Genomic DNA, 16,942 nt, shown 5'->3' on the forward strand with positions numbered 1-16,942 from the left:
GCCTCCAACCTGATGGCATGAACATTGACTTCTCTAACTTCCTTTAATGCCCCTTCCTCCCCTTCTTACCCCACGCCTGCTTCATTTATTTTCCCCCCTTCCCCTTGTTGCTCTCTCTCTGCCCATCACTCTGCCTGTTCTCCATCTCCCTCTGGTGCTCCCCTCCTCCAGTCCCATGATCTTTTCCCTTCTCCAGCTCTATATCCCTTTTGCCAATCAACTTTCCAGCTCTTAGCTTCACCCCACCCCCTCCAGTCTTCTCCTATCATTTCGCATCTTCCCCCCCCCCACTTTCAAATCTCTATTTTTCCTTTCAGTTAGTCCTGACAAAAGGTCTCAGCCCGAAATGTCCACAGTGCTTCTCCCAATAGATGCTGCCTGACCTGCTGCGTTCCACCAGCATTTTGTGCATGTAGTTTTACAATCTTTGAAATACATTACAGTTAACCTATATACTTCATATGGGTGTTGTCCTAATTATAACTTAGGATCTACCACCCATACAGAATGCTGGCTTTACAGAAATCAATGTAACTATTTACTGCCAGTCATTAGGAAACCAATAAACTACAATTTATTCCCAGTCTGGCAAACAAAATTAATGGTGCTCAAATTTATCTATCAGTATCTCAAAGGAACTGAAATTCTGTAGATCTTGCAAATAAAAAGATCTTTTTTTCCTTGATGAATTACTTCAACTTGCCACCTTCCCTCCCATACTTTGGGCCAAAATTAATTTCTTTTTGCTTTGTACAAAGTGATCTAGGAAGCATGCCTAAAATTCACTAAGTTAAAACCAGGGACCAACTTGACTCAACACAAACTCCATCCTGCAGCTGAGGGTCTGCTCTGCGCGGGCCTCTACATCAATGGCTGCCTTTCTATCTGTAGTTTAGCTCCTCACTAACCAAACTTTTAGCAGAAGATATATTTGCACTACATACGACTTATAAATTGATGTAACCTCTGTATGTGCTCAAATTTAGCAATTAATATGGGCTGATCCCAATCTGTTGTGTTACTAATACATTTCTGATGGAAAACATGACCTGGCAATACATTTAATTGTCAAACTTTAAATAAGATTCTCAGGGGATATGCAGGTAACATACAAAATTTAGAAATGAGAAACTAATACTAACACAGATTAAACTAAAAATCCCATTTTAAAAATTTATTACTGGATTTCCAAACTTTGCCAAAATTAGGTTAAACATGCATGGCAACTGATACCATCCCTATTACAATTTGTTAGTGACACCACTGGATTCAGCTGCAGCCCAAGTTGCTGCGCTTTTAAGTTAGCATTGTTTAAATAATGAACCACTGCATCTTCACAGGATTAAAATAAAGGAACAAATGCTCAAACTTACTATGCCATCTTTCCATCCACTTAACTTACAGACTGCTCTAGTCACTTACTATAAGAATATTACCTAACGTATGTTATGGTCACATGTACGTGCTTGTGACATCCCAAACCATTTTACACCTTTAAATTATGACATCAAATTGCACTGTCATTAAGGCAAAAGTTCCACAAATAACTAAATCAATTGAACGTTTAAACATTTCTATTGATGATCATGCTGAGGCAGGAATATTGGACCAGGAGTAATTCTCTCAATGTCATAGAAAGTTTTGTATCTGTCTGAACTGATTTTGTGATACTACCAGCAATAAGCTAACCAAGTCGGAGTTCAGGTCCAATGGCTGCTTTTTTTGAATCAATAATCCTGAAACTCCAAGCAAGACAAACTAACCACAGATAAATTACCAAGCCAAACCAAGTTAGAAATAATATGGGGAAAATATTAAACCATGTCAATGGAAAAGGTGACTCTGCAGAGAAAACAATTGTAGGATTCTGCCGTTACCATGGCTAACTTGGCTGTAGTTACATATCAATACAATTTTAATTCAATGGCAGTATTTTTAGATGACAGCCATTGAAGACACATCTAACATTTAATGAAAACCATTCAAATCAACTTGATATAGAAAAATCTGCTCCTCTGAAATCCTCTAGTGGATTCATCATTCAGAGTAATTAAACAAATAACTGCAAAACTCAATCCAGGGCCACAAATATTAAGTATACAAAACTTTAAAGTATCAACAAATAGAAATAAACCCAGAAATGGTGATGTTTAGAGTATCAATGCTCTATTCCCATATACACTAGATAGCTGCGAACAACAGATCTCTACATGTGAAACAAAGAGCAAAACATTTTTTACTACTCCAAATTCCAACATTTAGTGTCACAATAAATTAATTCATTAGTTTTACACTTAAAACAATTTTCTATCTCCTACAGAATAGTAAAAATAAAATTCAGGCATATTTAATTTTTACAATATTAATCAAGTACTTACTTACTTTTGGTCAAACTAAAAACAAGCCATAAAGTAAATTATTTAAAATTCTAAGTGTCAAGTATGGTGGTAAAATAAAAATGGAAGTTAAATATTCACAATACCTGCTAAGATTGAATTTGTTGAGTTTTTCCGATACTTCTCGTAACCTGCAAAGAAACAAGGAGTCTAGTTGAAGCAATGCAGTAATAATATTTCAGTTATTTAATGGTTTTCCAGCATCCTCTATACAAGTTCTGTCTTTCAGCTTCAATGTTATCTCCAATAACACATAATACTGTTACATCCACTTAGGTTAAAATCATGGAAATTTTTAAACACTGCACAAAGATGCTAAATACAAACTTTTCTTCAAACATTACTTTGCTACTATGCTAACAATGCTTAAAAAATTATTTTCAAATTTTATTTCAAATTTGAATTCTGGACAGGTTCACTGTAATACTTCTTTAAAAAGGCACCTAATACTGGAATCTGAAAGGTTATTTTAAGCACCAATGCTTCAATGTCTTTGATCAACTTGGTGCTATAGTATGGCATATATTAACCTCAAGATAAACTTTGCAATCCACCTTGGTAGTGGCCATGACAATAGCTCCAGTGTACGCTCACAATACAGTGAAGCAATCTGTACATTTGAATACTTAGATTTCATCTTACACTTTTCCTTTATGAAATTATAGAGGCCGGTCCATGTATAACATGACATTGCTAAAATATCCCTGTTAAAAATAATTGAGGCAGTGCAACTTTACAAATTCTGGTTTTATTTAAAAACCAAAGTTGAACATCTTGCTGCTTCACAAATCTGTGCCTACCTTGCCATTAACTGCAAGCTTCATGCCCAATCTAATTTTGTCCTGTCCATAGTAATGAAAATGTCCAAATTCATAAATGCTATCCTCTCCAACTGTGCACAAGGAGCCTTTTCCTTTCTTCCATCCTCTTCTGTCAACAGCTGCAGACAACTACAATGACAACATCTTCTACATTCTAGCTTAGTACAACTAGTTCTCTACCCATTATAATCACCCATCATTCCTAGAAACTCTCAGGCTGAATAGACTGATTGCAATCAACCAGCATATTTGATCTTGAACAAAACATCAAAGTCAGGAGTCCTTTTATAAAAGAATATCTATTTTCATATTTTCAGGGGACAACAATGTGTAGTCACTATTACTAAGGAGAAAGTTCTTGGGAAGCTGGAAGGTATGACGGTAGATAAGTTACCTGGACCAAATGGAGGAACTACACTCCAGGGTTCTAGAAGAGGTAGCTGAAAAGATTCTGGAGGCATAAGCAGTGTCACTGTATTCTGGAATGGTTGTGGAGGACTGGAAATTCGCAATTATCACTCCACTATTTAAGAAGGGAGGGCAGCAAAAGACAGGAAATTATAGGCCAGTTAGCCTGACTTCAGTGGTTGGGAAGATGTTGGAGTCAATTATTAAGGACTGAGTGTGAGAAATAAGATAGATTAGCTGGTTGTGTGGTATTGTAACACAATCTTGCACTGAACATCAGTGAGACTGAGGAATTAATTGTGGCCAGTGGGTGAGCAGTTTCAAGTTCTTCAGAATCCACATCTTTGAAGATCTATCCTGATTCCAACATATTGATGCAACTACAGATGGCATAACAGAGGCTAAATTTCATGAGTTTGAGACTTGGTATGTCACCAAAGACACTAGCAAATTTCTACAGATGAACCATAGAGACCATTCTAACTGGTTGCATCATTGTATGGCATGGAGAGGCCACTGCACAGGATTGAAAAAAGCCGCAAGAAGTTGGACATCTCAAAAGGTAATGCCTCAAAAGGACAGCATCCATCATTAAGGTCTCCCATCACAAAGGACATGCCTTTCTTCTCACTGCCTCCATCAGGGAGAAAGTGTGCCTGAAATCACATACTCAACGCTTTAGACACAGTACATCTACTCTGTCATCACATTGCTGAATGGATAATGAACCCATGAACACTAACTCACATTTTTTTTTTGCTTTGCTCTTTCTGCACTATTTTTATTACTTTTTTTAAACTATTTCTTATTGCAATGTACTCATCGTTCATTTGTGACCCCAACTATTATCAATATACTTCAGAGATTACCTAGCATCAGCGGTCGCATAACCAAGACGTGTGATAAGCACTGTACACCTGCTCTCATGGCTTCACATGCTATACCATGCCCAAGGGTGACCTGCAGGCTAGCAGAGGGAAGGAGCACCTTGCACCTCCTTTAGTGGAAACACATCTCTAACTTGCCACCCTGCAATGCACTGCTAAAGCAAGACTTCAAATTTCACAACATATGCCGGAGATGTTAAACCTAATTCTGACGATGTGGTTTTGGGGTACTTGCAGGCACATGATAAAATAGGCAGAAGTCAGCAGGTTTTCCTCAAGGAGAAAGATTTCCTGAAAAATCTATTGGAATTGAGGAAATTGTAGGGAGAACAGACGAGTCAGTGGATATTGTTTTCTTGGATTTGCAAAATGCCTTTGACAATAGTACAGCACAGTGGTCCTTCGGCCCACAATGTTGTGCCGACCCTTAAACCCTGCCTCCCATATAACCTCCCCAACTTAAATTCCTCCATATATCTGTCTAGTGGTCTCTTAAATTTCACTAGTGTATCTGACTCCACCACTGACTCAGGCAGTGCATTCCACACACCAACCACTCTCTGAGTGAAAAACATTCCTCTAATATCCCCCTTGAACTTCCCACCCCTTACCTTAAAGCCATGTCCTCTTGTATTGAGCAGTGGTGCCCTGGGAAAGAGGCGCTGGCTGTCCACTATCCATTTCTCTTAATATCTTATATACCTCTATCATGTCTCCTCTCATCCTCCTCCTCTCCAGAGAGTAAAGCCCTAGCTCCCTTAATCTCTGATCATAATCCATACTCTCTAAACCAGGCAGCATCCTGGTAAATCTCCTCTGTACCCTTTCCAATGCTTCCACATCCTTCCTATAGTGAGGTGACCAGAACTGGACACAGCACTCCAAGTGTAGCCTAACCAAATTTTTATAGAGTTGCATCATTACCTTGCGACTCTTAAACTCTATCCCTCAACTTATGAAAGCTAATACCCCATAAGCTTTCTTAGCTACCTTATCTACCTGTGAGGCAACTTTCAGGGATCTGTGGACATGTACCCCCAGATCCCTCTGCTCCTCCACACTACCAAATATCCTGCTACTTACTTTGTATACTGCCTCGGAGTGTGTCCTTCCAAAGTGTACCACCTCACACGTCCAGGTTGAACTCCATCTGCCACTTCTCAGCCCACTTCTGCATCCTATCAATGTCTCTCTGAAATCTTCCACAATCCTCTACACTATCCAGAACACCACCAACCTTTGTGTCGTCTGCAAACTTGCCACCCTCCCACCCCACATCCAGGCCATTAATAAAAACCACAAAAAGTAGAGGTCCCAGAACCACTAATTGTGGGACACCACTAATCACAACCACGACCCTCTGCTTTCTGCAGGCAAGCCAATTCTGAATCCACCTGGCCAAACTTCCCAGGATCCCATGCCTTCTGACTTTCTGAATAAGCCTACCATGTGGAATCTTGTCAAATGCCTTACTAAAATCTATGTAGACCACATCCACTACACTACCCTCATCTATATGCCTGGTCACCTCCTCAAACTCTAACAGGCTTGTTAGACACGATCTGCCCTTCACAAAGCCATGCTGACTGTCCCTGATCAGACCATGATTCTCTAAATGCCCATAGATCCTATCTCTAAGAATCTTTTCCAACAGCTTTCCCACCACAGACGTAAGGCTCACTGGTCTATAATTATCTGGACTATCCCTTTCTGAACAAGGGGACAACATTCGCCTCCCTCCAATCCTCCGGTACCACTCTCATGGACAACGAAGACATGAAGATCCTAGCCAGAGGCTCAGCAACCTCTTCCCTCGCCTCGTGGAGCAGCCTGGGGAATATTCCGTCAGGCCCCGGGGACTTATCTGTCCTAATGTATTTTAACAACTCCAACACCTCCTCTCCCTTGTTGTCAAATGTTACAGGGATAAGGCAGGAAAAAGGGAAATCAAATCAACCACGATTGAATGACACAGCAGACTCAGACCAAATGGCCTAATTTTGATGTTCTGTTTTTTAGTTTTATGCTCTATTATCACATTTGGCTTTGCCATTTCCAATTGATTACTCTCTGCTCTAATGACACTGTCTTAAATTTTCACAAATTGTAACTTGCTCAATATTTGGTCACCCATATCATTACTTGCATTAAATCCCACTCATGTTAGCTACTCCCATTCATGGTTTCAACTGTTCAAAACTTCTCCAGTATTCATCTCTCCAGCTTTGGCATCATGCATTCCACACTACCTTGCATCACCAATACTAGATGCAGCTTCACCTGCTTAAGCCATGAATTCTGGAATTCCCTCCCTAAATGTCTTCATTTAGAACCCAATCTTTGTCAACTGTTAGCCTATTTTCTCCGATAAAGTGTAGTAAAGTATTTCAATTAAAAATTAGTTTTGAATACAAGTTACTATATTCCATGTGGAAAACCATCATACCAAAACTGTTGCAAAAAAAAGGTTAATTGGAAAAAGGCTTCAGTATTAAATCTCAAACAGCAATCATCCTTGAACAAAGAGCAAATTATTGTTGGTAAAAGAAAATTTAATATCAAATGCTCAATGTAAATCATAAACATGGGACTGAAAAGTAAACTCCTACGCAATTTTAATTCTTCCTTCAGCTTAATATCAAGACCAGTATACTCCACAAAGCTAGTACAGTCGGCTCTACTTATCCACGAATTCCGCATGCGTGAATTCAACCAACCGCGGATCGGGAAAACCCGGAAGTGCTCTTCCAGCACTTGTTGTTCGAGCATGTACAGACTTCTTTTTCTTGTTCTTATTCCCTAAACAATGCAGTGTAACAACTATTTTACTTAGCAATTACATTGTATTAGGTATTATAAGTAATCTAGAGATGATTTACAGTATACGGGAAGATGTGCATGGGTTATAGTGGATCGGGATCTAAAAAAATCTTAAGTTCTCTTACTAAGTAAGTCGGAACAGGTACATCCGGTATTATTTAGCGTCAGTTAGTCAAACATTTGTCTTCTTATATAGTATATATTTTACCTTTCTATGCACATAAAACAAGAACGTATGTTTCAGCGCCAGGCTCGGGAAGTTCCCGAGTTCTATCCAGTGACAGGTCGCTTCCAAGCGCCCTCTCCATCCGTGCCTGGTTGATGTGGAGGATCAAAAACCCAAAACCCAATAATTAAACCACTGCGTTGCTTAGTAATAATTGTAGCTTTCATCGGGGCAGAGCCTCTCTCACTTTATCCATTAAAATTGTTCCGATCTTTGACCGATGAAGCCTAATGCATTTCACCTCTTTCCGATCGGTTTATTATTTCCACTTTATTTTCAATCGTTATCGTGATTACTTTCGTGAACAGAAACACTGTGGATTCTCTGCCACTAGGTCCTAATGTCCACCGCACTGACACAGGTTAAATAAGGTCTGGGGTTCCGCTGGTTCCTAGGGTCCACCGCATTGAGACAGGTTGAGTAAGGAACCTGAGCATCCGCGAATTTTGGTATCCGCGAGGGGTCCCAGAACCAATCCCTTGTGGATAAGGAGAGCCAACTGTAATTATGTAACCTGCATATTCCACTTTTAATTCCTTTCAACAAGGCTTGCAAGCAGACCAGACTTGTAGAAATGACAGAAAATCAAAGAACACCAATTCACTTCAAAACAGAAGACCAATACAAATTATACCCCCCCCCCCCCCCGCCAAACAATTCTCTTGAATTTCTTCTTGCAACCTGTGTGTACCAATTATAAAATGACTATAGTGGTTTGTAACTCAGCTTAAGATAAAGTCAAGTCTCACTCATGGAGGTCAGAAAAAACAACCTTTCAAAATTCCTGTGATGAAGCTTTCCAAGTTCAAAGCAAATTTATTATCAAAGTGCATATATGACAACATAACCCTGAGATTCATTTTCTTGCAAGCATACACAGAAAAAATACAGTAGAATTAATGAAACACTACACACAAAGTTCAACAAACAACCACAGTGCAAAAGAAACTACAAATACAAAAATAACAATAATAAGTAAATAAATAATAGAGAGAACATGACTCTTTGAATTTCAGTCCATAGGTTGTGGAATCAGTTCAGATGAGGTGAGTGAAGTTATCCATGCTGGTTCAGGAGTCTGATAGCTGAGGGGTAATAACTGATCCTGAACCTGGTGGCGTGGGAACCCAAGGCTCCTGTACTCCTGCCTGACGGTAGCTGAAAAGAGCATGGCCTGGATATGGGGTCATTGATAATGGATGCTCCTTTTTGTGGCAGTGCTCCTTGTAGATGTGCACAATGGTGGGGAGATCTTTTCCTGTGATAGACAGGGCTATATCCAATACTTTTTTAGCCGCTCACACTCTAGCGATAATAATTTTTGTTTTCATTTTGATACAGTGTGGAATAGGCCCTTCTGGCCAAATGAGCCATGCTGTTCAGCAACCTAACTATTTCACACTAGCCAATCACAGGACAATTTACAATGACCAATGAACCTATCAACTGGTACGTCTTTGGACTGTGGGAGGAAACCAGAGGACCCAAAGGAAACCCACATGGTCATGGGGAGAACGTAAAACTCCTTACAGAATATGCCAGAATTAAACTCCAATTAGATTTATAATTAGTTAAATTTAGCAGACCTCTCTAGATATGATTCTAAATAAAATCAAGCACCAGGTTTTGCACAAATGCACATAATCCATCAAAAACTTCACTGAACTACAACCTTGATTTCAATGTCAACACGTTATGAAACTTAAAACTCAATTACAATGGGTATTGGCAAGTCTGGTGCTCATAATGGAAAGAGATTTCAGACCTTTTAACTTGTCAATCATTTCCAAAGACACCATGCCAATGATATTTTCAAACATTTTACACTCAATTTAAAAGGTCTGAAAGATAAAAAAAAACGAACTCAATTTGTCCCAAATTCTATTATTTCAAAATACAGGCCAGTAACCACTGACAATCATTTAATTCACTGTGCCACAGTCTTGATTTATCAACTAATACAATTAGGCGCAACTTCATTCTTTGCCTCTTAAGTACATTAGAACTTTTCAAGGGACAGAATCAAAGCCTTAGCTTTTTCTGCCTTTTGAGGCAGTAGTATTGTTTTCTTTGATAAGCAACAAATTACATGTACTTAAAATCACAAACACTTGAATGTTATCCATGTTAACATACTTTCATGTGAATTATATAAACAAGCTGCACCAAGCACATTTTTTGCTGAATCAAGAGAAAATACAGATAACTTGCACAGTGAACTGCATTTGGTGTGTTGAATGATTGGTAGAATCAGGTTGGAGTTGAAAATCTGGGAGCAGAAAATGAAAAACAAACTGCATTAATCTAAGATTAGTGTAAATAGGTGGATGATGGTTGCCACAAACTCAGTGGACAAATGACATACTGTATGCCTGAGAATCAAAACCAGTGTACAAACTAGTAGACCATAGATACATTATTTTCCTCCAATAAAATGAATATAACCAGTGGCCATAGATTATGCAAATAAAGTAATTGGCAAGACAATTTTCAAATTATTACCCTCCAAAGTTGCATTAATTTACTCAAAGGAGAAAAACCAAGTACAATTTTCATAATTGCATAAAGGGGTTTATAGAGATTTTGAGTAACGTGGTTACTCAACAATAATGAATGTTTCTGTAGTATTCTTCACCAGATAATATAATTTTATAGCAAAAAAATCCTAATTGTAATTTACAAATTTAATCAATACAAAATTGGCTGTTTCCCCTGGAGATTAGTCAACTAACTGGCCAAGATCCTACTATTCCGTCAATATCCCATCATTTCACTGTGAAAGTGACAGCAAATTCTACAGCCAATACTCTCACAGAAATTCAAATCTACAAGTTCTTGTTAGTGATTCCCTGCTCTTCAACTGCCTGTTGTCTTTGGCAGCCAGCTTCAAAATAATCTTCAGGATTAAGTGACCTAAAAGAACTATTAGTATTCATCTTCTACTCCCACCATAAAATTTCTGAAAATACTCAGTTACGTGAAGCATAAATAGGTTTAGTGGCAGACTAACCATGATGACTGCTTCACCACTTGTCTCATTACATAAAAACTGAATGTTGATCATTCCAAGCACAATTTAAAATCCAATTTTGATCAAATTCCACCTTCTTTAAAATGTCAATGTTCTATGAAGAGTTAAAATTTATACCTTGAACTTCCCATTTTGCTGTACTGAAAATCTTTGCAACAAGTTAGCACTTGAGGCAACCCTGCTGCTCAATCAGAGCTTCCTACAATTGACATCTGAAGTGATGAATATCAGAAAATGGCTGGAAGTCCACAGAGATCACTTGATCTTTGCAGACCTTCAAATTTCAAGATCATTTGTTGTCTCAAAGTGCAAAGGTAGGGTCATAGAAATAATGAACTGAAACTTCAAGTGGATGATCATTTCATAAACTTGAGTTGTTAACAAATTTCCACAACACTGAAGAGAGAGTAAAATCCTGAATATGCTGATGAAACCTGTTTTCCTACAGCAACTTCAGAGGTAACATTTCAATAAATCTGCAAAATTGGCATTCACAAGGAATTTGTTACTGTATAACTACGCAAGAAACAAATGCATGATCTACTTTTGTATTAAAGTTGTGCAAAATACACCTTGACTAAAACTTCCATATATCCAACTTTACTGTATTCAGAAAGCTCCTTGAAATACTAAATTCGGAAATAATTAAGCAAATCAAATAAATGGTTAAGTGAAGTCCCACACTCATTTGTACGGTCAGAAAGTACTGGCTGTAAACATGTGAAGTCTTTTCCTCTGGGAGAAGAGGGCTCACAGAGCTAACACAATACAGCAGTTACTGAGCAGTATTAAAGAATGTGAGCCACAGAATACCACAGCAAACATGTTGTGCTAGAAGTAACATCCTAACTTGAATATAATTTGTATCTAGTATCTGCCAAGTTTCCTCAAGTATCCTGTTCCAACAGCAGTTTGTTTTCTTTTTGCTCTAATATCTACTACAGCATATGCATTCAGACAATATGGAGCACAAATCTACTGATGCATGGTAGGCAGGATTAAGTATAAAAATTCATATGCCTTATTAAATTAATTGTTATATGCACAACCGTCACCTTCTTACAAAGGAATCATTGTACCATGGCTTGAACATGATTTGTTTTCGAATTCTAACCACCACCATCACTCAATTCTACTGTTCTGCTGACTGTATCCCCCAATGGTGTCTTTGGGATATAACTGCCAAGTAACAGCAAGCTAGCAATGCAGTGAGGGGAAGAGATCGTAGTCATACATTACAATACAGGCCCTTTGGCCCAACTCATATTCTGACCAAGCTATCTACTTGAGTCAGTTCACTTGCTTGCCTTTGGCTCATTTTCCTCTTAACCACTCCTACCCATGTACCTATCTGATTGTATTGCCTTTAAGTGTAGCTGCCTCCATAGCTTCCTCCAGCAGCTTGCTTTATTTACCCACCACTTGCCATGTAGAAAAATTTGCCCCTCAGGTCACTTTCCCCTCACACTTTAAATCTATGCTGTTTAGTTAGAGATTCCTCTACCCTGGGAAAAAGATTATGAACTCATCTATGCCCTTCTGGATTTTATATACCTTTATCAAGCAACCCCTCAGACTCCAGTCAAAAACAATCCCAGTCTATCAAACATTCTCTTACAACTCAAGCTCTCCAGTGCCATTTACAGCCTCATGAGTCTTTTCTGCACTATTTCCAGCTCAATGACATGCCTATTGCTGGGCAACCAGAACTGCACACAATACTCCAAGTGTGGTCTCACCAACAACTTGTACTTGAGAGAAATAACAGTAACCCATGCAGCTCAGACAGGCTTGGAGCAAGAACAGCTACAAAATAGCTTTACCATGTTGCAGTTGAGGGTGAAATCAAATTCTAAGATGAACCAGAAAGAACACAGAAAATCAGCTTTACTCTGTTATAGATGCATGCACACTTCAGCGACAGAGTGTAAACCATTCAAAAACATTTCAAAAACTGGAGTGAAGTATGAAAAAACCCATTAATATTCTGCTTAATTCACTATTTGCACATCAAGCATACAGATACAGCCATGTTTAATATAAATTTAGCCCATTTTATTCAATTGAATTAAAGCATATTTTATAACATCAAATATAGCACATTTAACAAATCAGGCAATATCATTTTACCACATCAATAATATTAGCTTCTTCAGAACGTGACCTTGGTTGATCACAGTGTGTATTCCATTCGAGGCAAATTTAATTATAAAATGGTACCACAATGTAGTCAGTGTTTCTTTTTTCACCTAACTTAACAGACAGAAATTGAGGACATTCTCTTACATGTATGACAGAAAATCAGAACTCGTGTAACAATTCAGAAGAAATGTCCGAACCAGATCAAGCTAATATATATTCATTTATTTTAAATAGTAAACAAATTGAAACACCAGAAATTCAAGTTTTTCCAATTATTTAACCTTGAAGGACATGATTAACATTTTTGCTTTCATATTAGGTTTACGGAAACACAATTGTTCAGTAATAGAATTAACTTGTTTTACAGCAAGGATACATATACTTTCCACCAAATTTATTTCTCTGCTCAAATAATTAACTACCTAACATAATGAATTTTGTTTCAAAGAGTACAAATTCAAATGGGTAAAAAAATTCGTAACCTCAGTAACCAAATTATTTTTATAGCCACTTTGACAGAAAGAAAGAGCAAGAAAACAAAGATCTCTGGAGGAATGTTCTGCATTTTGACAGCAATAGTTTGCTACTTTAAAAAAAATTCTGACACATTCTGCAATGGTGAATAGCAAGTCTGAGCAGGAAAATAATTCATAGAAGACCAATTGTATGCTCAGACAGTCATATATTCTGATTTACAAGGTGTCAAATCATTTAACAACACAACTTGGGAACAAACTCCACCCACTCTGAAAGAAGAGAGCAAAATATACCCAAGTAAAAGAACTGTCAATTCATTTAGAGATTGAACAAAAGTCCATGAGAACTACAAATATAGATTGGAGGTTTTGTAAGTAGGAGACTAGCTGCAAATATATATGGCGTAGAATATGAAATCTTGTATTTCCGCAGCAACAAGGACATAGGATAAATATTACAATACAATAATTGGAATTGCAAATAACGGTGAGCAATGAGTGCATTGAAGTATTGCAAACCATCATTTGACAAAATGCAAGAAAGGTTTCAGATGAAGCTGTAAATAATGCTTCAAAAAAGTAGTCCTGAGAGTGGAATGCATGTAGAGTCTGAGATTTAATTGTGCATTATCATTAGGACAGAGAAAAGTGATCAGCTAGAACACAACCAAGGCACAAGCAATGCAGCACAGTTCTTGCTGTACAAGCCTCATATCAGACTGAGCAGGTGCAAGGGTAATGGCAACACTGAGCATTGTCAAAGATATTGCATGCTTTTAAAGAGAGGTTTCGTAAGATTCTGCCTCTTGGCTTTGTTTCTCAGATTGTGCTGAACCCAAAAGTAATCTGGGCTGTACCTTATAAATATCCAGACCTGACTTGCACTACCTTACTTTCCACTTTTCTATTTTCTAATTATGATTTATAATTTAAATTTTTATTATATTTACTTCGATTTGTACTTCAGGGAGCGCGAAGCGCAGAATTAAATTTCACTGTGATGATTGCCTACTCTAGTATCAATTGTTTGGTGACAATAAAGTACAAGTACAAATAAGCATGAGTACTCAAGATGCCACCACTCCAGTACTTTTCTATGTTCCCTTCCAACAAATCCAACATAACTGAAGTAATTTGCTTCTCTTCCTGTTTGATTTCCTGACCATTTTGCTGCCAAAATTGATCAGTTTAAGATTTAAATAAATTTAACTAATTTGTCAAATTTTCCCCAAAGTGTAATGAGGCTCTGCTGTAACATACCAGAATCCGATATTACGTCCTTTATTGAAGTGCATGACCAAAAGATAATATACCACTCATTAGACCTCATCCTCAATCCAGCAAAACTGCATGTTAAATCTGTTGCTATCACTACCATTCCTCCAATCAAAACGGCAATAATGTTTATTTTATCCCCCATTCTATCTCCGAAACAATCTCTTCAGAACACAGTAGTTCTTCCATTCTTTACCAAATTGTTTTATTCACGTGACAAGAACCAGTTAATTAAATAATACCATTATGCAGAAATTAAACACGAAAACCTTGAAGCACTTACCTCCCCCCCAAAAAAAAAACTAGGGACCGTGGTCTAATGATTTTTCTTTTGACACTAAACATGCATGGCAAAAGTAAGTTACAAGAATGCACGATAAGAATAACTCAATATGGTTTCATCTTCAAACTTGCCCTATTTTAGATTCTGAATATATTTGAATGGCAGTAGAAAAGACACATATATGTAAACACAGCTGATTAAATGGTCTGTTTTCAAAATATATATTGCAAACCACGTTTTACTTCAAAATCTACGTTACTGCGTACCCAATTGGTTTAGGCTATTAATCTCGCATCTTAATCCAAATAATACTTTCAAAATAGTCACCGAACTGCCATCTGACGTATTAAAATTCATTGTGAACATTCTACAGAACTAACGCAAATACCCATAATTTAGGGCATTTTGATCCATGTGTGCAAAGATTACCTATCGTAGACAAGACATAAAATCACAAACTGATTTATAGTTATGGGGATGAAACATACGGCAGCATTAGCAGAACAACTTAAATAGAATCAAATTTAAAGTAAAATGGTATTCCTTCAACACTGTCGAGATGTCACACATCAGAAGAATTTACAAACTAACTGAATAAATGTTCTCAGTGGTCAATATGGAGAACATTCACAGCTCAACAACCCAACCAAGTCAGGGCGAGAAACAATCGTTCTACAAATGACGCATCGACTGACACAAATCCGCTCTTAAGTCACCCTGAGATAAACTGATACTCTTGTTCGTTCACCCTCAAATACTGCACAAACATGTGCTTCATGCGTCATGTCTCAATAAAATAAATTACCATTAAAGTAAGGGCTCTTCCCCACACGCACCTAGCCCAATCCAACCCCAGGCCGTGATCGCGATGAGAACAAGAGACAGACACAAAGCACTGTGCCCCAGTCCTTTGCTGCAGAATAGAAACCAGAGTAATCATCCCCCACCTTCCGATGTCTCTCGCATCAGCTCATCACCCACCTTTGAAGCCGCTTTGTCTCGATAACTTTTTGGCCCAGCCACCCACCAGGCCCAGCGAACCTCGGCGCAAACCAGAGCCGTTCCTTTGTGAACCTCCTCCCCCCACCCCCACCCCTTCTCCCGAGCCTGAGTGCGCACTGCTCACCTGTCGTTGAGTTGATCCTCGGTGCCCGGTAGGGGATGCACCACGAAGTGAATGGACGTCATCGTCGGCTGGAAAGGGAGAGTAACCGGCCGAACCCGCGCGGCGCTAGCCTAGACTAGGGGGAAAACAGATCGAAGCAGGAGCCCAGGGAGCGTAAACAAATAGATAAATCAATCCTGATTGAAGTTAATTCCTTTGAATGTTTTTGAAGCTCCCCAAACGCTTGTGACCAGACGGCTTATTCTTTTTTTTGGACACTCGCCGCTTCAGCAAGCAGTCGCCGCCATCTTACTGTTGATGAGCCCTCACAATAAAAGCCGCCTCGCTATTGGTTGCGCTCACTCGGCTAGCTGCTGCATCTAACAAGCTACGCCATTGGTCACCGCTGAAGGCGAGAGCAGGAGAAGACAAAAAAAAGATTGGGTGCAGTTCAGGTGACGCGTCACTGGGTATGTGTGACTGCGGGTCAGCCGGCGGCCATTGTTAGGGGCGGACACGTGACAGAAGGAGGGCCTTAAATATCAACCTCAAAGCTCCCTGCTGCCGTACGCGACTTATTGATCTGTCAAAAATTAATTTGTTTAAATCATTCACTTATTACCAAGTGAATGTTAAAAAGAGCAATTTTTAAAATATTTCAGAAGTATATAATTATTTTTTGATATCCTTGATAGAAATCAATATCATATTGTGTGTGGTTTGGCATCAGAAAGGTGATAGAGACAGTTTACCAAAACGGACATTCGGGGTGTTCCCATATTGGAAGTACTGCCCTGTAATGAAGTCTATGTCTGCAGCATTCAAATCAGGTGATACTGACCTTTACAAGAAATCAAGGTAGGTCCTCCATAAAGCTATCCGAGATGCCAAGTGTTAACACCAGTCCAGAGTTGAGTCCCAGACCAACCATCAGTTGTAGTGTGACTTATGCGCTCTAACAGACTACAAAGCAAAGTTGGACAGCACATCACTTCTCAATTAGCTCAGTGCACTTGCTGCATGGTCTTGAACAGAAGGAAATAAATATGTCATCACACATCCTAACAGACTG

At 38.6% G+C, this 16,942-nt stretch overlaps 1 protein-coding gene across 10 annotated transcripts in view; it reads right to left on the minus strand.

The window, feature by feature from the left end:
* ubr5 (ubiquitin protein ligase E3 component n-recognin 5) overlaps positions 1-16,189 on the minus strand; it is a 186,750-nt gene extending 170,561 nt beyond the window's left edge. For all 10 annotated transcript variants that reach the window (XM_059972068.1, XM_059972101.1, XM_059972059.1 and 7 more), the window contains exons 1-2: positions 15,892-16,189; positions 2,483-2,527 (exon numbers count right to left, since the gene is read on the minus strand). In XM_059972068.1, coding sequence (XP_059828051.1) covers positions 2,483-2,527; positions 15,892-15,953 — 107 coding nt within the window. In that variant the 5' untranslated portion in view covers positions 15,954-16,189. The remainder of the gene's footprint in view (positions 1-2,482; positions 2,528-15,891) is intronic.
* Between the last annotated feature and the right edge of the window lie 753 nt (positions 16,190-16,942).

Source organism: Hypanus sabinus, chromosome 1, assembly GCF_030144855.1.
Source record: "Hypanus sabinus isolate sHypSab1 chromosome 1, sHypSab1.hap1, whole genome shotgun sequence".
Taxonomy (NCBI): Eukaryota; Metazoa; Chordata; class Chondrichthyes; order Myliobatiformes; family Dasyatidae; genus Hypanus; species Hypanus sabinus.